The sequence below is a fragment of the Nuphar pumila genome, unplaced genomic scaffold (genome assembly GCF_984573655.1).
Source record: "Nuphar pumila unplaced genomic scaffold, dmNupPumi1.hap1.1 HAP1_SCAFFOLD_208, whole genome shotgun sequence".
Classification (NCBI taxonomy): Eukaryota; Viridiplantae; Streptophyta; class Magnoliopsida; order Nymphaeales; family Nymphaeaceae; genus Nuphar; species Nuphar pumila.
The window spans coordinates 15443-40257 of NW_028323218.1; the positions used below are offsets into that span (position 1 = coordinate 15443).

Here is a 24815-nt window from a genome sequence, read left to right on the forward strand (position 1 = left end):
TCGTGCAGAAAGACTCCCACGCCTTCATGACAAATCTGCTAGAAGCAAGGCATGCCTCAATATCGAAAGAGAGTGCATCTCCCATCGCGCACGACGAGCTCGAGGCCAGTGAGCGAATACCAGGTCCATCGAAACTGAGCACAGATGCTGGATGACTCTGCTTCCTGAAGAGAGAACTCTGTGGACCTGTGACCTATTTTGGCTGTATTTTTAGCAGGTAAATCTGAATAAAAGACAAGGGATCTGATTGGTAGTATGATTGCAAACATAGGATAGCTGGACACGCGGATAGCCATCAGCATCACGATTTAAATTGGATCATACTAGGACTATGCCATCTGACGTCTGCATAGTGGCTGGCTGCAAGCAAGGGCAAGAATAGCAGATTCCCTAGCGGGGTCTACATAGCACTGTCCGATTGCTTCGATGCATCAGCTCAAGGACACATTCCATGCAGCTGCATCATCGGTCCGGCTGAAGGGTGAGCCCAACGCCGGCCCTCGAATGGCGTATGTTTTGTTGTTTGCTCATTATCAGTCTAGCTGAAGGGTGAGCCCATCAGGAAGTGGTTCGAACAGTTTTCGGATCACGGTGGCATCCACATCGGCAACAGCTGCAGGGCTCCAGGAGGGCTTCCGGTCCTTATCGACCACGGCTGCCCTCACCCCTTCTGAGAACTCTCGGCCGCCACACACTCTCACAGCAATCTGAACACCAAAAACACAATGCACATCAGTACGCTAACATCACATGCCTGAAAGCTCTCAACACACACTCACTTGCGCTCAAGCTAGCGTTGCTTATCAGACATCTGGATGGCTGCATGACAGCGTGACATTTATTGTCCGTCGGTCATTGCAGACAAACCTCTGGCGCCACGGGCGTAAAAGGCCAGGGTACACACGGTGCGAAAGGTTTATCGACGTAACGCGTGACAATTGTTATTTGTTCCGACATGACGAAGCTCTTTCCTGAGCGTGACGAGTGACCGTCCATAATATGCCAATCAGGATGAAAGGCCCCTACGAGAGCAGCTCGTGACAAAGCAGAAAGCAAGCGAGGAGTGTAAAATAGAGCGCACATTGAACTCAGTTCGCATGCACTGGTCTACGAGCTGGTGCAGTTCGCCGCTTTGGCCAAGCACTGAAGCAAAGTGCTGCATCGTGAGCACGAGGCTGCTCGGGCTATGCCCCGCAAGCTGTGCCAGCGTCTGCCGCACCCAGTCAGCTTCTTGCGACTCAGTTGGATACTTCTCGAGCTGCAGCAAACAGCACAAGCTATCTCAACCCCCCATGTCGTCTTAGCATGAACATGAACGAATGCTCCGCCAGAATCGGGTTTGACCCCCATTTCTATACACTAATTCATGCATCTTCAGGAGTCTGGACCCAAATCGCTCTGCCTGGAACACTGCATCTCATGCTGACCGTTGTCTCGTCAAGCACAGTCCGACACCAAAGGACCGCATATCGTTGACATCAACTCTCCAAGCATTCACTCGAGCAGCAATTGACGAGATATTGCTTAGAACAAGGAATCAGCTCATGCATTTGCATACATGTATCACAGCCTAGACCAAAGCCACATATATCTCAAGCCAAAACCTGTGGAATGGCATCGAAAACTCGCTAATCATCGGCCTCCGGCCGAAACATGGCATCGCTTGCTACATGAGTCCTTGACCATGGCTGTTGGCACTCAAAGTGTAATGTCAACCTTCATGCTGCCTGTGATCACACCCAAAATGACGACGTGTGGTCAGCAGAGCGGCACGAGCAAACCTGGGACTGTAGGGAGTGCTGAATATCTAGCACTGCCTGCACACTGTCTCCGCTTGTTTGCATCCTTTGCAAGCCTGGCTGGAATGACTCCTCTATGAGGCACTGCATCTGCTGCAGCATGCCTTTCGAAGGGACCGCAACTTCGCTATGTGCTTCGACAATGTCTGTACACATTTGCACACCGGAGTGAGATTGCCGAATTGGTGACAATGACTGTATCTGAACCCCTTTGCATCGCCTGAACGGCTTACAAAGAAGGTTGGTTTTTGTCCTTTGCAAATAATGACACATCTTCATAGCATGAAGACAAGCTGCTCATAACACGAACGCCAGCGACATCTGGAATGCCAAGCGGTTAACCTAGACCAGGGTTTGTCCATCAGCATGGTATGGTATGGTATGGGTTGCTCATCCTTGTCACCATGCCTCTGGATAGCGCTTTGCCATCTGTCATACATCGCATCTGCAGGACTTTTGACCATTTCCCACTGACTGCAGAAAGAGCATGCCAGGTTATGGTGTAAACCTTCAAACCCTGGTAAGCCTGCTTGAAAAGGCTGGCGTGTTTAACAGGCGAGACGATGCAAAGATGCATAGGTTATGGTGTGTCGACTCTGAAAACAGGCGATCTCAAAAGGGTATAATTTGTTTGTAACCCACTCAAGGTTGTCTGCCCAGCTTCATTCTCATCCATTTGTGTACCATCTCAATAGCTTTGTCGCCCAGCAGATTGTATCGGCACGGGACCATGTCAAACAAGCAGGATCACACCCTTGAGCACAGCCGTTGCGTTTTCATGAAAGTGTGCATCCAGCAAACCCTGCCGAAGGCTTGGAAGGCTTTGCGCGGGCACATAGTGCGTTGCCATAGCACAGTACATGAGGTCTGCAGGGCTAGAGAGCCGTTGACCAGTGAGCGCCAGATATAGACCCACACAACATGGCATGCGCCTCGCCATCAGTGCAAAACCAACATCTGGCCACAACCCTGCATGCAATTGTCAAATCAACAAAGCAACAAGTCAACGCATCAACAAAGCAGCCGGCAATCGCGCCATGTCCTTAAGGGACATTGGCCACTATCGAAGGTTACCCCGGAAGCATCGGGCTCACAGCTTGCATGCCGTTTTGTGTGTGAGGCATCGCCATGTTTCATGCTTTGCAGCGCAAACCACGCAGGTGGGGCACAGATCACTTGCATGTTTGTGTGTACCGACCTATGTATGGCGTCTGAGTGATGCATGCAAGTCCAAGCTCGAGAAATCCCACAAACAACGCCCCACAACGATCTATCAGTAAGACTGCCAACTACAGTTTGGCCTTGTTTTCTACTACCCAGCTGTAGGTACCGTACTATAAACCAACCTCAGTATGGTGGCTCTGCCATTAGGTTGACCCCATCACACCAGGCCAGTTGAGAGGTTTGCAATGCACAGGGTCCCTGTCAGGGAGGGCACATTGCCGTTTCAGAAGCTCTAAGAAGCCGCAACAACGCTCAGCCCTTTTGTGTGGCGGTGATTTGCTGCGTTGCGTAGGGCTAACCAGAGCGACAATGCTCCGCAGCAAACTGGTTGACAAGCAAAAGAGCATTGCACGAAGCAGTGATGGAATGATGAAAGCAGCTGGGTACCTATGGCGCACTCGGGCATGGCGAAAACGGTCCGATCCATCACGATGCGGAACGGTAGAAAGCCAGCAAGACCCACGCCAAAGCCCATCCAGACACCGTCACACAGGGCAACCCCTGGGACTGGCAGGCGTGAAAGCAACGCTACCAGCGGGTACTCTGCCTGAAAGACCGATACAACTCCGTGGGACGTGGGAGGGGCATCAAGGTAAGGATCTTGCAATGCAAGTTGCCGCAGCGCCTTGATGTCCCCACCTGCACAACCACGTGGACGTTGCTGATTTTATTGCTCGAATTTCAAAATCACAGACCCAGACAAAAGGAAAATGTGAAAACACCATGAATTGGCATGGGGAGGACAGATTTACAGTATCGCTTGTTTACTTGTGAAGCGAAGTGACTCTTGTCGCTGCAATGGATAACTGGTCCCGGTACACTGAATAAATGAACCCATCGAGTGTCAGGCCATACTCGTTATTTGGAGCTTGGTCACGCGCACCTTGGATGACAGTGCATACCAAGGGCGGAAAAGCGGTACAAGTAGTTGGTACAGAGTAGTTGCATGGGGTAAACCACCTGGAAATCCCCAAATCACCACCAGGCATCCAGGTCCACGCTTGTTAAAGGCGTGGCAAGGGGTGACCGCATGCTCTGGTGTTGGGGTCCTAACTCGCCTGCAATGAAATTCGAAGCCACAACCCCTCGTTTCGAGGGGGGGACTTAGAACAACTTGCGCCTCAGATGGGGAATCATTAGCGAAGGTGATGATTATTGTAGTGCCCACTGATGCCCAGGTTGCACTTGTAAGGTGCCAATGCTCTTGTAGATGCGATTCTCTGAACATCGAGGTGACCTTCAAGATCATTCATCATCAGCAGCAGCGGCATTGAAGGAACTAATCATGTGCTGGGGTTGGTGAACACAGTTCATTCATCGTGGATGCCAAGAGCGAACCTGAGCAAAATGCGCGTGCGCTGCTTGAGTGTATCATAACGGCACGTGTGTCACCTTGGTTGCTTTGCTCCTTCAAGCTTGACAAAACAGCTTGCACCATCTCTGCAAACGCGGCCGATGGTCTGTCCAATGCATCAAGTACAGCATACAGCATGTGAAGTGAAAAGGAGTGACCAGCCACGACCAGTGTGCGATTCACAGTGACACCCGACGTCATGCCGCAGCCCTTGGCGCTTGCGGCCGAAAGCATCTGTAATGACTGAGCTGATGGGGTAGCTCGGCGCCATCAGGACGCCCTTAAAGGCCCCTTGCACAAAGTGGGGACGCGAGGTCCCATCGAACATTTCCAGGAATGTATTTGTGAGTCTTAACAGCAGCTGGCGAGCAGGTTTGGAACAGCTGGCTTGTATGAGTACGAATCATACCACGAGAACAAGCGTTCAGTGCACGCTCGCGCCTCAATTCTATAACCTTCAACCCGCCAGCAGTGTTCGCCACTGCTGCATCATCACTCATATGCGCAAGCGTGATCTGAATCCTGGACTTGAACGTGCAGTGTCGCACACAGACTCCTGGACGACAGATGAGAAAATGCAGTGAGGGCTTAATAGTGGGCTCACCCACACACATGCATCCATGCCTTGAATGCGATACCAGTTGCATGAGACGGCTCGGGAAATGTCACAGATCATACATAATTACAAGATCAGCCGGTGCGACAAGCAGGGAGCACAGTGCTGGTGCGAACCCTGACGACGAGAACCTGACATTCTCTTCTACTCAGAAACTTTGGATACGACTATTCGCAAATACTCCAGCCTATTCTGTCATGGCTCTTGTCATACGACGCGATATACACGTGTGCTGATGACATCAGTGATGTGGCGAAGGCAGGTGACCCGTACATGGATGACACAGTCGTGCACCATCCCACATCATCACAGGAAATTGCTTGGGATGTCCGAAATATCGCCTCGAAGTGCCGCAGAAACAATATCCTTGGCTTCGGGATTAGCTACAAGCACTTTAAACAGGTCTGAGGCGATTGCCTTAGCGTCAGGATCCGAGTTGTCCCTTATGAGTGCCATGAGGCCTGGCACGGCACCGGGGGTTTTCGCCAGGAGCACTTGCCGGGCTTCGCTTCGGCCTGCCAACATGCCGAGAAGCATTGCAGCACGCACCTACAAATTCAACCCCGGTTCATGTCAAACAGCATGACGTTGCTGCAAGCGGAGGGTGCTGCGCCGGCGACATTCACACTGTTGTCGGTGACATTTGCACAAGCGCAGACAGTTAGAGCACGTAAAGTAAGAAGCATTGAAACATTGCAATTAACATTGACTGGGACCCAAATTCCACATCGCGCGTCACAGCAAAATGTCGCAACAGCAAGCCGCCATTCTTGCTCGTCTGTGTGTTCATCATTTATCGGCATGCATCGGTATGTCCAAAGGGTTACCTGTAGGTGTGCGTAGGGCTGTACAAAAGTGTAGATGGCTGCTCACTTGTTGAATCAGTACCAGAGCAATTGGACAAAAATCAGCGTTTCTGGTACCAGACATACGCGTCTAAGTTTGGCGGAGCAAGCAACAACTCCAAATGGCCTTAAACGAACTTTTACCACAGAAGAGTATACGCGCTGTAATTTTGTGCAAAATGTTTGTCAAAATGTTCACGTACTCATTGAGGAAATGGGAGACCTGTGAGTGCTCGAGATCTGCAAGCTGGACAGATGGAGCAGAGATGTGTACTGTAGCAAGGATTGAGGCGCACCGACACATCAGTAGACGGGGAAGCAAGCAACGAGACGGCAACTGGCAGCATGCCATGGGTGACCAATTGCTCGTGGCACGAAGGGGACGTCGCCGCACAGCGGCAAATGAGGTGCATGCCAGCTTCGGTGAGGTCGGTATTTGCTCCACTACGCTTGACCACCCCCACTACCATACCGCAACCTGCATGAGACGGCGACGAATGACGGGTTTGTCAGTTTTTTATTACCCAAACATTTTTCCCAACATGCCAAAGCTTCAACCGGATTGTGCGGTGTCTGCTCTTTCATGTGATTTTTTGTTTAGTCAGGGGACCTCCTGGTCCTCCATAGAGGACAGATACAAAATGGCCAAGTCATGTGATGGGGTGGGAAACGATGCGACTACATCAGGCTACCATGACCGGCCGCATGTGTTACTTGCGGGGCAACATGGGAAATATTGGTGCCTAAGACTTAGACAAGCGTTGAGACTCGAGTCATGACACCATGTCAGCAACGTCGTTTCAAGTACCTCGGCTCTACTGAAGTTTGAACACCTGAGGCCTCGATCGCACTGCGCAAGCTGATCTCTCGTTTCCATGCTCTTGTGCTTTAGCAACAGGTAGATCTATTCACGTTACCGTGCTGTAGGCATACAATGCCTCGTGCGAATTGTGACCTGTGAGCTCTTTTTTCGAACACCTTGGCTCGATTGATTGATCAATAGCTCCATATCGCATAGGATGACTCCCATTTAGCTCCTCACCTCCAGAATTACTGTGACTTTGCAGGTATCCCATATGGTGATTGCTACTCCAGGTGCAAGTCTGAAAATTTAATCGGCATATGATGGGAGAAGATGGAGGTAGGCTGTTGGACGAACTCCCCCTGGACAGGAGGAGCCGGCCTCATAACATCTTCCAGAAGGTGTACCGGACACTACGGAGCCTGATCAGGTTTCATGATGGTGGGTTGCCCCGCCTGTTCTTCCATGGTTTGCATCAACATAAGCTCGACAGCCCATTATTGTGCCTGGATGGAAGACCGCCCTCGACAAGTGCTTTGAGCGGAAGATTTGAGACGCCGTAACATGCATGTTGTAAGCACACCTCGGTCGACGAACTTCGCAAGGCATTCCTCTGAGGTGGTTGCAAGCTCTGCCATTGTGTACATGCCATTCAATGTGCTGGAGTCATCTTCGTGGTACCGAAGGACAGAGTCCAGAACTATGTCAATCTGCAACATTGGAACGTGTCAAGGGCATTTTAGGCATCTTGCGGGTTCATACTTGTGACGAGGGCCCTCAATGTAAGTCAGGTCGCCCAGTTCATTGCACACCAGTGATGACAGAACACACTCAGAGGAAAACGCGAATCTTACCGCTGACTCCACGTTGAGCATGTCCCTTCCATTTTCTAGGCCATTGCACGTTGCAGTTATGACAGCAAGCGCGTTTTTCTGCAGCACAAACCACAGAGATCGTACGGGAGTAAAGGTACGACAGGAAGATGCTCGAAAACCGGACACCGACACTGACGAACGTGCATGACACAGTTTAATGAAGAGTCCTGAATTATGAATTACGTCAGGGATGGCATAAGCGCACCCTTATTTCGGGGACTTCATGACCAGCCAAGGCGACGATTTGCTCAAGAGAAACCCTGAAGGAGGGAGGCGCAACATCCAGGGCCGTGCTTCCAAGAATCATGCAAATTCTAGCTAGAGCTTCACTCACATATTTGAAATTGTCACTGGAAACGCGGGCCAGTTCTGCGGCTAAAGCCTCCTGCACGTTCAGCGTGGGTGGCATGGCTTTCAATTCGCGCTACATGCTTTACGTGCACTGCTTTGCACAGAACGTGCGCACGACGGCCACACGGACAATGCCCTGAAAAAGTAACCCAACGTTCACAGAGATATTAGTCGGTGAAGCATTCTTAGAACAGGTCCCCCCAAATCAATTGCGTTGTCTCTTTGGCGATGGATCTGACTCAGCCATATGCATCACGTCTGAACACATCAGGACATCAGCTGCTCACGCTCTCGGCATCGCAGTCGTCTGGAACTTTCTGCGAACTTGGAGAGTCTGTCCATTCGAGTGGCCTTCCTGGTGTCTCGGTTGATGCCAGCATCGTGCCTACTACTGCGTGCATTGCACAGACCATAACTCGTCAACTGTGCAAGCCATCTACGTTTGCATACACTTAAGGATGGCGTATCAAGTGACGGCAGGTTTCGGTGCTGTAAGACGTCTAACATGCAAAGGCGCTGTGCATTGTAACAGAGCCAGGCGATTCACAGCAATGGCAGCAGCCGCACCTGCAGCAGTGCAGATGTCTGTGTCAGGTAAAATGGAGCAGCTGAAATCTGAAGGCAAGACAGCTCTAGTTCCGTTCATTTGCGCGGGTATGTGTTTCCCAGCCTTCATAACATTCCATATCGTCGCGTGTTGCCTGATAGCGACGCATCTTGCTTGATTAGGGTGCATCACAGGGGTTGGATTACACGGAGCTACAGCACTGAGGCATGCGTTCCGGCACTCCACAGGTAAAAGGAAGGGAAGATGGCAGAAGACTGTTCAAAACTGAGAGATTGAAGAGCTCATTCAGAATGTGCCAGACACATACTAGCCGTGTATAGCTCTGCGCACAATCCGTCATCAAGACAACTGGAGGCAAGCGGACGAGGCACCTGTCAATTCAGTAAGAATTGTCCACTTATCACGGGCACTTGATCCCACAGGGACACCCTAACCCCCGTCACACACTGGGCTGATCTGCCTCTCGTGATTGTCCTGCATATTGCATCACTGTTGGCTCTCCTTTAGACGCGCCTGACACAGTCATTAGTGCATGGTCCCCCGTTCAACATGAGGCATGCGTCGATACGGCCAGCCATTTGCAGTTAATACTGCCGCGGGTGAAGCACATGAGGCATGCACTAATGCGTTCTGGGTTGGTCAGGAAAGCAACTGGAATATGGAGAGCTTTCAGCAATATATGTGGGACGCAGCATCGGATACAAAGTATCCATATTGTGAAGCAAATTGTCCAAATGCCTCGGCAGCGGCAAAGTGTGAGCTGGAACATGATGAACATCACACACCACGTGTGTACTGCAGGTGACCCAGACCTGGACACAACAGCAAAAGCATTGCTTGCGTTGGACTCAGTAGGATGTGACGTTATTGAGCTCGGCATTCCGTACTCTGACCCCCTTGCAGATGGGCCCACGATTCAATCAGCCGCAGACCGCTCGCTTTCACGGGGATGCACCCTTCAAAAAGTGATCGACATGCTAGCTGGCTGCAGCGATCGCATCTCGGTGCGCCCTCTACGTCTGCCCCTTTGTGCAAGGCTTCTTTCCGTCAAATGTCACGAAATAAGTGCCATCAACTGTCCCAAGTATTCTGTGATTTCTTGGGTCAGCAGGCGATGTAGAACGGCAAAAGAGAACCACGAGGTAGACGAAGACTGCTGAAATTCAACCGGTCAGACAACAAGTGTCAACACCGCACAAGATTTGGGCATAGTTTTTGGCTTTGCTGTGTCACGCTTTCTGTTTAAAAAGTCTCAAACCTGGATGGTTGGTGGGAGTAAAGTCAATACAAGGTACCTGTAGGAGGCCTGCCCAAGCCCTGTTGCGATGCATTGCATGCCTCCTTATTGTTTAAACTACGGTAGGCGGCACTTGCCAGGCATTGAAAGCACCTTGGTCTGTGTGCCGCCACACACTGTACTGATCAAACAGGTGTCAGGGTGTGCAAGTACGTATGCAAGCATGTCCAACGCCAGTGTGGTGTTGCTCGTTCAACACCACCTTGATTTCATGGGACGTAATCTCTCGTAGTTTCTACGTAGACCTGTTTTTGCTAGTATGAATTGGAGCTCCTTCATGGGTCTTGTCTTGTAAGTCCAACATCAGAATCCTCGACACCACTTGCTGTCTAGACTGCGGTCTGCTGATTTCCTCTCCCGTCCAACAACAAAAGAGAGAGGATCCGGGGCTGATCATTTCTTGGTTATCAAGGGAAAGAGAGGAAGAAGACGGGGCTGATTCTCTTCCCCGTGCAGGCGCCTATCGTCCTGTTCTGCTACTTCAACCCCATCATGGCGCGAGGCCTTGATAAGTTCTGTACGGACATCCGCGCGGCCGGGGCGTCTGGACTCCTTGTTCCAGATATCCCCTTGGAGGAGACGGTCGACATTCGTGCGGCGTGCAACGCCCACGGCCTTGAACTCGTCCTTCTCACTACCCCGACCACTGGGGAGGAGCGCATGTCGCGCATCGCCGCCAACACGCAGGGCTTCTTGTACCTTGTCTCAGTGACGGGGGTTACCGGAGCACGCGCGGAAGTGTCCAATAAAGTCGAGAAGCTGATTCAGGACATCAAGGCAAAGTCGGGCAAGCCTGTAAACGTCGGGTTTGGCGTCTCGAGCGCCGAGCAGGCGAAGCAGATCAAGGACTGGGGCGCCGACGGCGTCATTGTTGGCTCTGCGCTTGTGAAGCTCCTTGGGGAATCGGGGTCTCCAGAAGTGGGTTTGAAAAACATGACCGAGCTTGCAAGATCTTTGCGCAGTGCCATCTGAGTCATTGAGAGGGACAGCAAATACGCACTCGCCGCAATCCATGTGATTATTCAGAGCGTTTTCGCATTCTAGCCTTCGACCCTTGTTCCACATCTGTACAGTGTAACGTCGTTCTTGTCCAGGCAGAGAAACGTCTGTATGACCGTCTCATTCCGCGGTCAATTAGCCTATTGGGTGATTGGAGCTCAAGTTCCTGGGGTCAGGGACAAGGAATACGGAGCTCAGATGACGGCGACCCAGGAAACGCACACCAGTCCAACGTAAAGCAAGAAATGATGGTCGCTGACGCAGCTGAGCCGGCTACGGCAGAGAGTACCTTCACATTCTAGGTCTCGGGGTGCCTGTTCGGGTAGCAGCTCCGCCTTGTCTATGTGGAGCTGGAGATGCGGGGAAGCCAGATCATGCGATGGTCTGCAATCAAACTGCTGGGATGGCAACGTTACGCCACGATATCTGGGCTTCTGCCTGGCGTCGGGCCATCCGTCGTGCTGGTTGCGCTTCCAGTGCGGAACCAGCATACAGTCTGGTCGCTCATGGCTTCCTACGTTCGTGGCGCGGCTCGTGATGCGGGTTTTGCCGTGTTGCGGGCGGAGCAGGCAAAGAGACGTCAGTTTAAGTCACTTGGTCAAGACGTCGGCTACGACTTCATACCGCTTGCAGTTGAGTGGTTCGGGCGCCTTGGGCGAGAGGCTTCGCGTTTCTTGTCGGACCTAGGCGATGTGGCGGCTGCAAGTGGAGGTGTTTCGAAGGCAGCATTTGTGCGCTCGGTCCGGCAAGAACTCAGCTGTGCTTTGTGCCGTGGCAACGGGAAGATGTATTACCGGTCCATGTTTTGTTTTGCACAGAATGTGGGCCGGCAGTTCATGCCGGGTTGTGAGCTGCCGGTTGATGAGGCAGGTGAGGTGTAGAGGGGTTGGTGTGTCGTGTTGTAGCGCTCCTGCTTTGCTCTCCCTTAGTCTTGTCGGCTGGCTGTTTTGATTGTCCTTTTCTTTCTTTGTTTGTTTTCCTGTGTGTTTGGTTTGATTTTCTTTCGTGTGTTCTTGAATTGAGTCGTCCTTGTCTGCAGTTTATTTCTGCTTTGCTTTCCCGCTTCGTTGTAACACACCTTCACACCACCTAGTTGGAAACACTGTAATATTCGGACATTACACCACAGACAAATTAGCAGATCGCTAAACCTCGTAAACAAAGGCATTTTCTCACAAGCAATCGCGGACGTCTGAACAAATAGCAACCCATCCGAATGTGTCCACAGGCCATTGGACGGTGCATTTCTTGCCTGTCCAATGTCCGATTCTTGAGTTTTTGGTGTGACCTGGCAATGCCAATAAGCAGGTAGCTTGTGTGCATGCAGGATGTCTTAGCAGACAACAAAGTCGCCTATGTGCATAGCAAAAAATGATAGGTGCTGAGGTGGTACAGCGGAGAGCACTTGACTGCGGAACGCGCCGCCTGGTTGCGAACTCTGAACATGACATCACAGACAATGTCAGCGGGAGCTCAGTCACGGTATAACCTTAGGCATTTTCTCACAAGAAATTATACCCGTCTTAATAAAATAAAAGCTTCCGAGATGTTCCCATCGGCCATTGGATAGAGCGAGACGCGAGCCCTTCCTTGTGTGTATCAAACGCATGCAGCCCCGAGTGCCATCTCGCCAAGCGAATACGCAGGTAGCTTGCGTGCGTGCATGCAGGGATGGCATTGGCGTGACAGCAGATGACAGGATAGCCCATGGCTCAACACTAGCTGTACTTCTACAAATATGATAATAGTCATATTATAATAATAATTGTCAGTTGTATTTCGTTGCTTGAGTTCGTACTTCGAAAAGCTGGCGATGGGGTATGCTGAGGTGCTGGGGATCCTGCTGTTGGTTGGTGTGTTCTGTGTTGTATCATCGATACAGCGCTTTACACTGGCTATGCTTATGAGGACACTATCAAGCATGAGCCTGAGACTCCCTGAGATATGTGCAGGCAATTCACTCAAGAGAGAGCCGGTTGATGATGCGTTCTCATCCGTACGATGACCAGCTGAGCAGATCACCAACGACTTCAGGCAAGAGAACTCCTCCGCAGATTTGACCAGCAAGCGCGTCCCTTCCTGATCGACATGAACACTCAGGCTGCAGAGCGCCGGGCAAGCATGCAGGGCGCCAAGCAGACTCAACATAACAGGCACCAAGTCCGCCTGAGTCGCGAAGAAGCCCATGGTGCTAGCTGAGAACTCTAGAGCTGTCAGCTTTGCGCAGCGCGGAATTGCATCACAGAACGATGCCTCCCACAGCCCAGCTGCGTGCTTCGCGCTGTACGACAAACATAGCGTGTCCAGACGAGGAAAATTTGGCAGCTCGTGGAACATCGTGAAAGCGAGGTCGGTGTCGAAGAGGTTCAGACGACTAAGTCTTGGCAGCTTGACAAGTGAAGCCGCAATGGCTCTCGCGCCGTCAGCTGTTGCTTGCTGCATTTGCAGAGTGAGGTTGCTGAGGTATAGCATCCGCGGAAAATGTGCTGCCAATTGCTCCTCCCACTCAGGAGTCACCCTCCCGTCCAGGCTGAGCAAGCGCAGGTTCGTGCAAATGCTCAAGCCTGGAACGACACCGAAGCACGCATTCTCTTGAACCGGATTTGACTCCCAGATACGGAGTTTGAGTTCTTCCAGCTGTGGCAGTGCTGCATAATCATGCCCCCAACGATGACAGTTGGCTCGAGAAAACGCGGTCACAGTGCGCAGCGTCCTCATGTGTGCAAGCGCTTGGGCGATCCAACCAAGTGGGTCCGAGCAGCTTTCCAGCCTCAGTTCTTTCAGTGCAGGCATTGCCTTCAGAGCCGCAGCAAGCGCTTCCAGCCCTATGCCAGACAGCATGTATCCCTCAAGTGACCCGACTTTGAGGCTAGTAAGCTGCCGACAGCAGGGCAAGCCTGGCCAGAAGAAGTCAGGCGCAAAAGTCCCCCGGCACGTGTACAGCGACAGTTCCTTCAGGGCGGTGCAGTGTGGGAGCACAGCTACAATGGCTCGATCACTAGCCCCTCTGTCCGCATCCTTGTCATTCTCAAAAGTGAAGTCAAGGCGAGTCAGTGATGTGGACAGTGCCATTCGCTCAAGTCTGCGCGACAGGGGCGCTGCGGGGGTGGGGACGGAAAATTTGCCATCGCCATAACTATCCAGAGCGATATCGGAAGTAGACGGGCTGTTGGAGGCTGTCCTGTAGATGAGAGCCTCAAAGAGGCGGCACACTTCAAGGCACGGGGCCCGCCGCAGCCCTTTCCAAGGTTTGAACTCCACAAATGATAAAATGCGCTCCACTAGGTCAGCACTCAGGCTGTAGATCGAGCACATCTCTTCTGTCGCACCTGCAGGAGGAATGCAAGAGTGGTGTGCTTGCATTGTTGAGCAGCAGGAGGCCAAACCCTATTGTCAGCGAGTTTGCTTTGATGCTGTATTCAATATGGGTATCCTGTGCTGGGAAAGCCTGTGATGCAGATGGCTGTGACAATAATGGGCCATTAGGTGGAGGTAGTGCGCAACAGCTGCAGAGAGGCGTCTTTGCAACATTTATAGTTGGATAAATAGTCGAAAACGAACTACTGTTTCGGACAGTTCGAACGGGAGAAGGCGAACAGTTACACAGGTACATGCCGTTTGCCGCTGTGACTCATGAGATCTGGAGGACGCCAGGAGGAAGGTAAACCGCACCTGGGAGAGGGTGGGAGTCCCATTTGACCCTGAGCCGATGCAGGACCTGGCAATACGCTCGCTTCAGGATCGCCACCTTGTACTCTGCCGCATCCTGGAAGCGAGCAGCCCAAGCATGGTCCACGAACTCGTCGAATTGCTCCGACTTCTTCCGCAAAGCTTCTCTTAGATCCGCGATTTCTTCCAACAAACCAGCCCTTTGTTGCTGCAGGTCCGAAATGCACTTCTGGCTATCCGCTGGCAAGCACGTCCACGGACCGTCCTCGTTTAAGATACTCATATTCCTTTCCGGAAGAGCCGCGCGGATTGTACGTCTAGTCAGCGCTCTGGACAGCGAACAGGGGGCTGCAAAATTACAGTCACGCGCACGTGCTGCTGACGTCATATGCGTGAAACTATCACTCCTTTGACACGTCGAGTTTGAAGCGCACACACAACGGATTCGAATGGGACCGGGCTCGTTCAAATCAGCTCAGTAAATCAAGTGGTGTTGAGCCTGGGTGTATCCGTTACACCCCCCGTAGAGGGTCAAGACGTTGAGCAAATGGTCTGAAAAACGGCGAAATGACTAGCTAAAGGCGGTGACTTTATCTTACGCACCAGAACAAGACGAATCCGAATCTACAAAAAATTCTGCAATCGGATGCGTATTCAGAAAGTTACATTCCGTGGCGTTTCGCTTCTCCAAGCATCTTTGTGAGAACGCTCTGAAGCCGTCCCTTGCCCAAATGCCTCTCAAAAGGTACCATTGGAAAGCCCTTGCAACGTACTACAACTGTGATGCTGGGGGCTTGATCAGAAACCGTGTCCACTTGCACCTGAGCTAAGCCCTGTCAGCGGGGGGGTGACAACTGGGAAACTCTCCAAATTTATGGGTTTACCAGATCTATCACCAGCCCTTGCAGCAGCCACCCAGTGCTACCATACTTCGACAATGCCATGGCATCTGTCATGCGCTGCTCCTGGCCTTACAAGCTCTGAAAAATCTTTCTTGGTTCGGTTGGGGGGTCATAATTTGCACTGGAGCGCTACGTGGCCCATCACGCGCCGCCACGTATTCGCTGCTTTGGCCTACTCAAACAAAGCTCCAGCCACTACGAAGCCACGAAACATCACTACAGGCTCTTGTTTTCATGTGCGGATGGGGGGGAGGGTGTCCAAGTCGGTTGTCATGGCTTGGGGGCTTGTGGAGCTTCACTCCTCAAGAGCTTGTGCCAGAGGCAGTGTTCAAGGAGTAGACTGCACTCCAGGGCGTGCCTAACAAGAACTACACATCGTGAGGCCTCGAAAAGGATATTGTAGAGAACTACAGAAACGGGGCTTTCGTTTGCATGCTCATCATATGGGTGGTACCAGTCAGCTAACCTATATTGTAGGCATTTCCCTATGTACAAGTAATTTTGCAGCCCCCTGAACGCCCGAGCTCCTGCAGCTGCGCATGCTTATTCATCGAGTTCGGAATGACATCAACGACGAGCACGCAGTGCGCTGCCAGAAATGCTGAACTCGCAGACGATTGTAGGAAGGACGATTCCATTTGAGAAAGTATCGCCCAGCAAGTATCTCGATGGCGATGTCATGAGAGCTGTGGGCATGGTGCTTGGCACAACTTTTCGTAAGGTCATTCTTGGGAGTTCGCTGCAACAAATCCTGCACATGGCATGTTTGCGACGTATTACCTTGAACGGCAGGATGCGGACCTGGTTGTGATGGCGCTACAGCGTCTGCCTTGCTGTTAGGGTTTTCAAACAAACTTTGCAGGTCGAGCTTGTCACATGCAACCGCATTTGTGCACTGGCTTGATAACATGGGGGAACGGATGTCGTTTCTTGACGCTTACTTTGAACGCCAGCGCTGTGCCAAGAATTAGTGATCATGCTCGATACGCAGCAACCGGAGTTCCTGGCGCCACACGTAGCTCGAGAACATATCCACTGATACCCCTCGACTTGGCGCGCTACCAGTGCCGATGATGTGCCTTAGCACGTCTGTCGACCTCGTGACCATGTCGATGTCTCACCGCGATACCCGGCAGCCGGACCTTTGCCACATTTCAATCACACCTGGTGCGCCTGTGCCACGCATAGGCGCGCGTGTGGTTCAAGAGCAGCAGGGGGTGCGGTTGCCCATGTCGCACCCTGCCACACGGACATCGATGATATCAGAGGGCCACCAAGCAGTGCAGGAACGTTGCACAAGCTGCGGCAAACGTGCGTTCGCCACATGGTTGCAGCTTTTGCTACCTTCCTTCCAAGGTACATTTGTGGCGTGAAAGAAGCGCGAGTCCTGCTAGCTGCCTCTCTGCATTCACATTCTTTGGATTTAAAGAGCTGAACCTATACAGGATGCAATATTCAAGACAAATATATGTCCCATCCATAGTCAGAAAGGCCAGCCAAACGGAGCCGAATGGTTACGCGGTTGACAATGGAACAACTCGAGGGACGGCAAGAGGACGCCCTGGCGTTTCTTGCATTCGATGTTATCAGCATGCAGTCCCATACACATGTGTCTGAGTTGGGTTGAGCCTGACGCATCACACATCACTACCAAATTGCCCAATAGTGTGTTCTGGGAGGTGACTACGAGAAAAACAGGCAGTGGCAGCCATCTTGCCAGTCATGCATGTCGAAGCCACACGATCGATTTCCAAAGGACCCCGAAGAATGTCGCTGTTGAGCTGTCGTTCCATGGGTAGAATTATTCCCATAGGAAGTACAGCCCGAGCAAAACCAGGGGGCCCCTGACAGGGGTTGTGATCACTGAGAGAGTAGGCATGGAATCCTTGAAACGGCACTAGTCTATCGCTGGAGAGCTAGGACTGAACAGTCGCAAGGATACGAAAAGACCCCACAGGACACCACGGGATATCCAATTCCAGAGAACTCATTGTACTAGCGATCATGGAATGGACCAGGCTTATAGAACTCTTGTGACAGGCAGAGATACATTACTCGATACGGTAACTACGCCACATCCGCAGGGGCCATGCTCCTATTGCAGGAAAAAGCGCATAGACGTGCCACCATGTTATGGCCTCACTTGCGATGGCTACTTCTCCTGCTCTTAGCGCTAGCATGGTCACCAGCTCGCCAGCTTGCAGGGTACAAGACAATGAAGAAGAAGACAGGTCAGGCTATGGTAGGTCAGGCTGGTCCAGGTACGTAGCCTCAGGTGATGATAATGATAGCACTGATTCCCAAGTAGTTCTTCGAGTTGCCAGTGTCCGAGTGCATGCGGTAGTGTTGTAAAAAGATACATCGTCATCATCAGATGCTTGAAAATGCGTCAATTTGGTGGACATGAGGGAGTAGCTCGCTGTGGTTTCTATGCATCAAACAGTCGGCACATGGTCCTTGGATGTGGCCGCTCCAGACGGACTGTTCTCATGCATGGCCCACACCGAGGTGTCCAGCGCCCCAAGGGGCCACAGTCCTGACCACGCGCGTTGCTCCCACACGTCATCTGCATCGCTCCATGCACCTGTTGTGACAGTTCCGCTGCGATTCGTTGTTATTGGCGACCGTCTGCCAAGGTCCAGCAGCTTCCAGGCGCCGAACGATTGCCTCGGCTTGCTGGTGATGACTCGCGAGCCTTTGAACGGGCCTGACCTGCGTCTCCCATCTGGCTCTGTGCAGTTGCGCTCATTGATGTAGGCAACAGGGTTGCGCCCAGAGAATGGATCTCCACAAGGCAGAGTGTCATTTGGCACCACCCACCTACGCACAGCACCTCACTTGCAGGATGAAAGGCGATGATGACGTATCCTTTTACAACACCACCGCATCCACATGAATATTGGTGATTCCAAGAACTATTTGAGAAGATTGGCAACCGAATCTGATGCCTACGTGAGGCCTGGTGACGGGACGTGCCAGAAACGTTCAAGTCACCTAAGCTTGTTTGATCAACAATTAACAAAACAATCTTCAAGTGTTGGCAGGCAGCTTTGCTGTTCACATGCAAGGGCAATTGCCGAGGCACGTGAGGACCAGCGTCTGGCCAGAACGGGGGGCTCGACTCCCATTTCTGTGCCCAAGTTCATTTGCGGTTAAGTCGGCCTCAGCGATGCAACCTTCGGAGTCGGTCAGTTTGAGCGTACTTGACAAAACGTGGCTCGGTGCAGACACTCTTTCTTCCAGCCGCCTGCGATTTGCAGCAAGGCGGCATGAGCGGATACGTTGTGGGAAACGTGTTCCTCGGCTCTCCAAAGCGCAGCGTCCACTCAAAGCCACGTTGGATCATGTCGCTCGCTCGCCTGTGAAGGCGCTCTGCGTGATGGGCTTTGACAAACCCAAAGTGAAGCTGCACCTGCACCGGCAACACGCTCTGCTGTGACCCAGATTAACTCAAATCAGCGCTTTGTCGGAATGGGTTTCGACCCCCGTTTCCATCCCAAACATTCATGCATTTTCGGACACCTGGACCCGAAAGATGATGGGGTCTGCCGAAGCATTGACTCAAATCTGCTGCAGAATGCCACATCTGAGAGCTGCATGCCGCAGCACTGATAATGATGTGTCTTTACGACAACGGATTCTGTTCAGAAGCTGTTCTCATCCAAGATAGGAACCACCTCAGCAATATTGTGCTGGCAATATAGTAGCCATGCGACATACCCTCGAGGCAGTGCTTTGCCAGAATGGGTTTCAACCCCCATTTCTGTCCACAAATTTCATTCCTTTCCCGGCACCCTGAACCAAATGACATCGGCAAAACTCTCGAGGTGGAAAACGCGTGGCATTGCATGCATGGAAATGTAACAAGGACTCCCACCTCTGCTGGAGTCATGGCACTGATTGCTCCAAGGCACTCTGCTACCTTTGGGGGGTAGTTGGTGCCAATGCTCCCGCCTGGTGTGTGGCAACGATAATCCAGCACGCTCTGTGCGCCCACTACTTTCCCGCGGTTGTCGGGGGCTGCGGGCGGCCGCCTGGGTGGCGTTTTCATGACGTAAAAGTATCCCAGCAGGTTGATTGCATGCTTCTGGCTCGTAGGCAAGAAGATGGAGTCGTAGCCGCACACTCTCCACGCTTCCCCGAATGACTGGTCAAGGTCGATGAGCGTGATGTGGCCATCTTCCCTGATGTAGACGTTCTGACCGTGGCGGTCGCACTGCATCGTTAGCAAGTCCCAGATAGCTGCGAGGACTATCTCTTCGTGATTGATCCTGCATGCCCATGCTCACTCATCACTGGGACAGCTCGTATATATCCTCACATTTGATCCATGGGTGCGCCCCAGCTCAACCCCCTCGCGTGGGATTGTGTTGCAGCGACTTCTCACTGTCCAATCTTGAAATGCGTGAACTTCGGCCAGGGCACACACCCACAGCCAGTTTCATACAGAGGCAAGGATGTCTTGGTTCAATACACCATTGAGGAGCATGACTGCGCAGCACATGAGCTCACAGAGTTGAAGGGGTCACACTTTTCCATGAGCAAGTGCTGCACAGCCGATCGCCGGATGGATTGCGCATAGCTCCTGCGCCCTTTTCCTGTTCCAAAAACCAATGTGTCCAATGAGATCCCGGCTGCTCGCTCCATCCAAAGACCGTCCCATGAAATGTAGAGGTCGCCGTTGGACGCCATGCTGCGTACGGGCCCCAACCACATGCTCGGGATGATGGATTCAAAGCCGCACTGCTTTGACAGCTTGTCCTGGGCCATCATCACTGCCATGCCCCTCTGCGAACTCAGCTCGGCAGTCAGCTGATTGCAGCCGCACACTAACAGGGAGAATTGGGCCTCTGGAACATACAGTCCACAAGGAGCGTCGCAGTGACGCTCAATCCTGTGCCTCGATGGCAGGCTGGGGTTTAGCATTCTGTCTGGATTCCTCAAAAGATGGCAAGTTCAACTAGAATTGCTCTTGAGGGATCGGCAGAGATGTTCTTGCGGTGAGGGGCCGCAAGCGGCATGCCCACATACATTCCCACAATGTGGCATCGCAGCAAAGGCCGATGATGACAATAATGTACTATTTGCAGCAGTACCGCTTCCACATGGACATTGGCAACTCCAAGAACTACTTGGGAATCAGTGCTACCAGTACCGTCACCTCAGGCAAGCAAGCCTCAACCAGCCTGGCTTATATAGCCTGACCTGATATATCTTCTACTACGACAGATCATATTTCCTACTAAACGGATACAAACCTCCTGCTGTAACGATGACGGTGGCAGTGTCAGATATGCCGCTACTGAAACCATGGAGATTGCAACTCATCGTGGTATAACAACCGTGTTGATACTGCGTCCACAATGCTGACAACCGCGAGACCATCTGGAAATGACTATTGCCATGCTACTATGATAAGGAGTAATTGAAGCTCACAACGGTGAAAAAACCCACCTCTGACTCGGTGGGGTCGCAAGTGGGGTAGCCTGGAGCTAGGATCCCTGGAGCTGCGAGCTTCCTGTAGGGCATGCAGTACACCTTGACCACGGCTTCTGAATTCCGCGATGCCGGGTGCGTTGTCCGGAAGATATGGGCCGATGTGGATCCTGACTCGCTGCCGAAGCTGATTCCCAAGAATGTAGTCGGCTCGATGACGTTTGTCAGCTTGTGCGCACAGCCTGCACTGGTCATGCTTGCTTACTCCAACCTCCAGACGGAACCACATGTGTTACACTCTAGATTGCCAGGCTCGCGCTGAGGCAACAGTAAGCATGCGCAACCACGGACTGCCACAGCGTCCCCTTGGGTGGAATTTTGAAGTAAAATTTGAATGATAATTCTGGGTCGAAAGATGAACTATATCGGGGTATTTATTGTTTGCTTTGTACTTGTTTATGTAACTGGCACTCGCACAGACTTGCAATGTGTGCGAAGGTTTGCACAGGCCACATGCATTTTCCCCGGGACGTACCTTGACACACCGTGCAGTTCTGCCCCTTTGTCTTCATCTTGCGTTGAGCTCGGTGCGGAATCATGTGTGAAAGTTGCTGAGTCACCTGGGCCGTTGCCATCGATTGTGCCTCGATGGCATCCTCATCAGCATCTGACTGCGCACACATAGGTATAGATGAGACACATACAGCAGCAGCTCGTTTAGAAGCAGCGAGGGTGCTGGAAGACAAGTACAGTGATTGGCCAGACATCAAGGTTGCTGGGCAAAGACACCCGAAAAAGCTCGAACGCCAGGGAGAACTGGGGTTGCACCCCTGTCTTCCAAAGCCTTTGCAAGGATGTTTTGTGCTGAGTGCAATCCAGCTTGAGTGTGGTCACCGGAAATCATCCATGCGAGTGCAGACAGATAGAGAAAGATGGGGACAGATGCAGATGCAAACAGATGGAGAGAACAGGCGGTTAACGCCGTCGCTCTCCAGTGACATCAGTGCAAGGTTGGATGACTTTGCCCAACGAAAATATGCTGATGTCTCGCCCAGCACCTTTGCAAGAGTGGGCTCTTGGACAAGCTTGATCAGAGCACACCGTTGTACTCTGCATGCTGCCACCGATGCTGTTTGTTGGGCTGACTGCACGAAGATGTTCGCTGTCAGGTAGCTCCGAACTCGGGAGGTCAGCTCTTTTGGCCTCCAGTGGATCCCGGGAGGAGCGTGTGGCGGTGTCCAAAGGTTGGGCAGTCCGTTTGTGAAAGCCCCAGGTTGTGTGGTCATGCCGCACCATTGGTTTCACTGTCAACAGGCACTCCTCGCAGCGCATGCAGTGCTTAGCGTGAGGGACATCTGCAGTGGCAGCACTGCAGAGTTGAATATATGAGTGGACAAACGCCACGCGGGAAGCATGCATGGAGAGGACACAGCGTGATTCTCAATCTATTGACGTTTGTGTGTTAGTTTGCTTAATTATGTGCTTGATTAATTATATGTTGGCGAGCGGGTGGATATCGATGAGGAAAGATGATGGGTGGGGAGGAGTTGAATAAGCAATGGTCAAACATGCATCCGCGTCCATCCTGAGGCAGTATCCACAGCATACGTGGCGCAGACTGCTGGCAACCGAAGCAAAGAGAGCACCTACCGTGGTTTGGTGCTTGCACTGCTTCCAAAAGCCCTGAAGCAGGGTGATGTCCGCTGGTCTTTTCCCGTTGCATGGCTGCCGGAGCGTTCAACAGAACGCTATTTGCACCTTTGTGGGGCTCATTTCTAGCATGTCTATGCTCGTCGTCAGAGCTGTTAGGTTGCAGGGGCACTTCTCCAGCAGCACGTTGGCCATTTGCAACACCGTCCATCCTGGAAGCGCCTCCTGTGCTGTTGCCATGCGATGAACGAGCTACAGCGGACCCGACAAACGTGGGCTGACTCATTTCATAGGCGCCAAGCTGGTGCGGCGAGCTGCCAGAGGCGTGACGATGTGAGGAAGTGACATCGGAAATTGATGCAAACGTGGAGTTGAAGCTAGCTTCGCTCCCCCCCCTGCCCCCTGCAGTTGTCTGCTGCATGCTGTGAGCAGAAGATCGGCTGTTGCCAGATTCTTCATTTTCGCCTCGCTCGGGTTCATGCTGCTCAGGTCCCTGCCGCCACCAGGAATCGTCTTGAGATGCTTCTGGCACAGTCACGTCCTTGGGCAGATAGGCGGCGCCATGATGAGCGGTCATCTGCTCAGCATGGCGTCCATCGAGAGATGGTTTGTCACTCTGCTTGAACTCACTAGCATCAGGTATCGCCCCGCCAACATGTGGCACAGTCTCATGACTACCTGCTACAACCCACGAAGTCAAGAGGCCTCCCTTGCTGTGTGGGGCAGCACTGCCTATGGCTGTTTGCTGACTCTCAGCAGGCCTGTTGCCTGATGACTCACCAGAATGGTTCGGGGAGATGTCAAGAGAAAGCTCCTGATTAGCATGTGCCTCCAGTCGATCAGATTCCCTGATTACCCGCGAACCATAACCAGTCACAACGTCTGCGTCCCAGTCAAAGGAATGCTGCCCGTGCGCGGACATCTCCCAATCTATTCCGTCCTTTTCCATGGTGGAGGGATCTCCATGGGGCTCCGTGTACGTATGATCCTCTCCCCGTTCCTTGAGTACGCTGCCTGCAGGAAAGTGATGCTGAACATGGATATGCTGCGAATGGATGGAATTGTTCTCTTCGGCATCCATGAGAGCCGCTGTCGCTGTCGGCTCAAACCCAATGCTACCGCTGTTCTCCTTCTGCATCGCACCACCTTTGGCGCCCAACTCAAAAATACCGGAATCTTGAGGCGCCTCGTTGTCGCGGACATTGTTGGCTGAGTCAGTAATAGCTTGGCCTCCAATCGAAGCTAGAGCGCTTTGGAGAGGCGCTGCTGGCCTTGAAAGACCGGCCTTGTGATGAGAAGAGCCGGCAGTTCTCGAAGGTTGTGCAACAGGCGAAGACACCAGCTTGCTGAAAGCGTAGCACGAAAGCGGCTTGTTGGCAGAATAACAATGTGGAAGGTGCTTGTTTGCATAGATAGGCGCGCGGTTTGTGGCCTGAGCAGCGCCAACCATGACATCAGCTTGTTCATCGGCAAGAGGGGTTGAAGCTTGCAGGTTTGAGTAGCCACGGTATGGCCGCCTTGAGGGCTTGGTGATGTTGAATGATGAGCTCTGCCGGGAATGGGAGGCTTGGGGCTTCACACGCTCGAGTGCCAACAAGCCACATTCTTGCATGAGGCCTAGCAGAACAGCCATGTTGCACAACGTGCTGTCGCTGGAAGGGTGCGCTCTAGCTACAAAGGCCCACAAGACTATGGCTGCGCATCCTGCGCATAATGCCAGCATGCAATGCAGTTTGCTGAATGTGCCACGTCGTGATGAATGCGTCCGTGCCAGCACCATCCTGCAGACTTCATCCACACTGAGGCACCATCATGAGCTCACCAGGGTGCCATGTATGTGATGAGTACTCGTGCAGCTGGACAGCACGGCAGTCAAACAAGCTACCGCTGTGAAACAAAGAAATAGGCTACCTGATTCAAATGTATATTCGTAACGCAGCCATTATCAATCCCTGGATGCAACGTTGTCTTGTATGTACGGTGAGATTGGTGCTGCATTGCGCTTGACTGCCCCTTAGCCACATTGCCAACAGCGGCAGACCAGCCGGCCTGACAACAATTTCATCTCTCAAAAATAAAAAATAACAGATTTCGAGTTCACGAACCTGCTTTATCGAACATGCAGCGGCAAACAAGGCCACTCAGCGTGGTGCCGAGCGCGCCAGCTCCCCATGCAGTGCCTGCAACCCACCCGGTTGCATGTAGCATTTTCCATCGCAACCGAAGATAGCAAAAAAATGACCCTAACTCATCATAACATTGAAATCTGGCCTTGCACGGTATGCTGCAAGCAAAAGGGGATGGTCCTGCCGCTATCTGCTCTGTCAAAAGATAGTATCTCAAGGTACCGCTTGGCTATCTGGCACTGCTAGGGTGATTTTGCCGAAGCTCAATGCAAGGCGGACAAGCCGTTGCAAGAGGCACCTTC

General features: G+C 52.2%; 3 protein-coding genes across 3 annotated transcripts; 1 reads left to right on the top strand and 2 right to left on the bottom strand.

Moving 5' to 3' along the window:
* Window positions 1–533: 533 nt before the first annotated feature.
* LOC149810780 (3-hydroxyisobutyryl-CoA hydrolase-like protein 3, mitochondrial) lies at window positions 534–1955 on the bottom strand. The gene is made up of 3 exons (XM_089994129.1): window positions 1782–1955; window positions 1082–1258; window positions 534–707 (listed from the first exon to the last, which is right to left on the bottom strand). Exons 1-3 carry the CDS (start codon window positions 1953–1955, stop codon window positions 534–536), a joined length of 525 nt encoding a protein of 174 aa, XP_089850255.1.
* A 577-nt stretch (window positions 1956–2532) lies between these two features.
* On the bottom strand, window positions 2533–4578 carry LOC149810781 (3-hydroxyisobutyryl-CoA hydrolase-like protein 3, mitochondrial). Its single transcript, XM_089994130.1, has 3 exons — window positions 4416–4578; window positions 3411–3662; window positions 2533–2768 (listed from the first exon to the last, which is right to left on the bottom strand). Exons 1-3 carry the CDS (start codon window positions 4576–4578, stop codon window positions 2533–2535), a joined length of 651 nt encoding a protein of 216 aa, XP_089850256.1.
* Window positions 4579–8465: 3887 nt separating this feature from the next.
* On the top strand, window positions 8466–10703 carry LOC149810782 (tryptophan synthase alpha chain-like). Its single transcript, XM_089994128.1, has 3 exons — window positions 8466–8520; window positions 9236–9438; window positions 10188–10703. Exons 1-3 carry the CDS (start codon window positions 8466–8468, stop codon window positions 10701–10703), a joined length of 774 nt encoding a protein of 257 aa, XP_089850254.1.
* Window positions 10704–24815: the final 14112 nt, after the last annotated feature.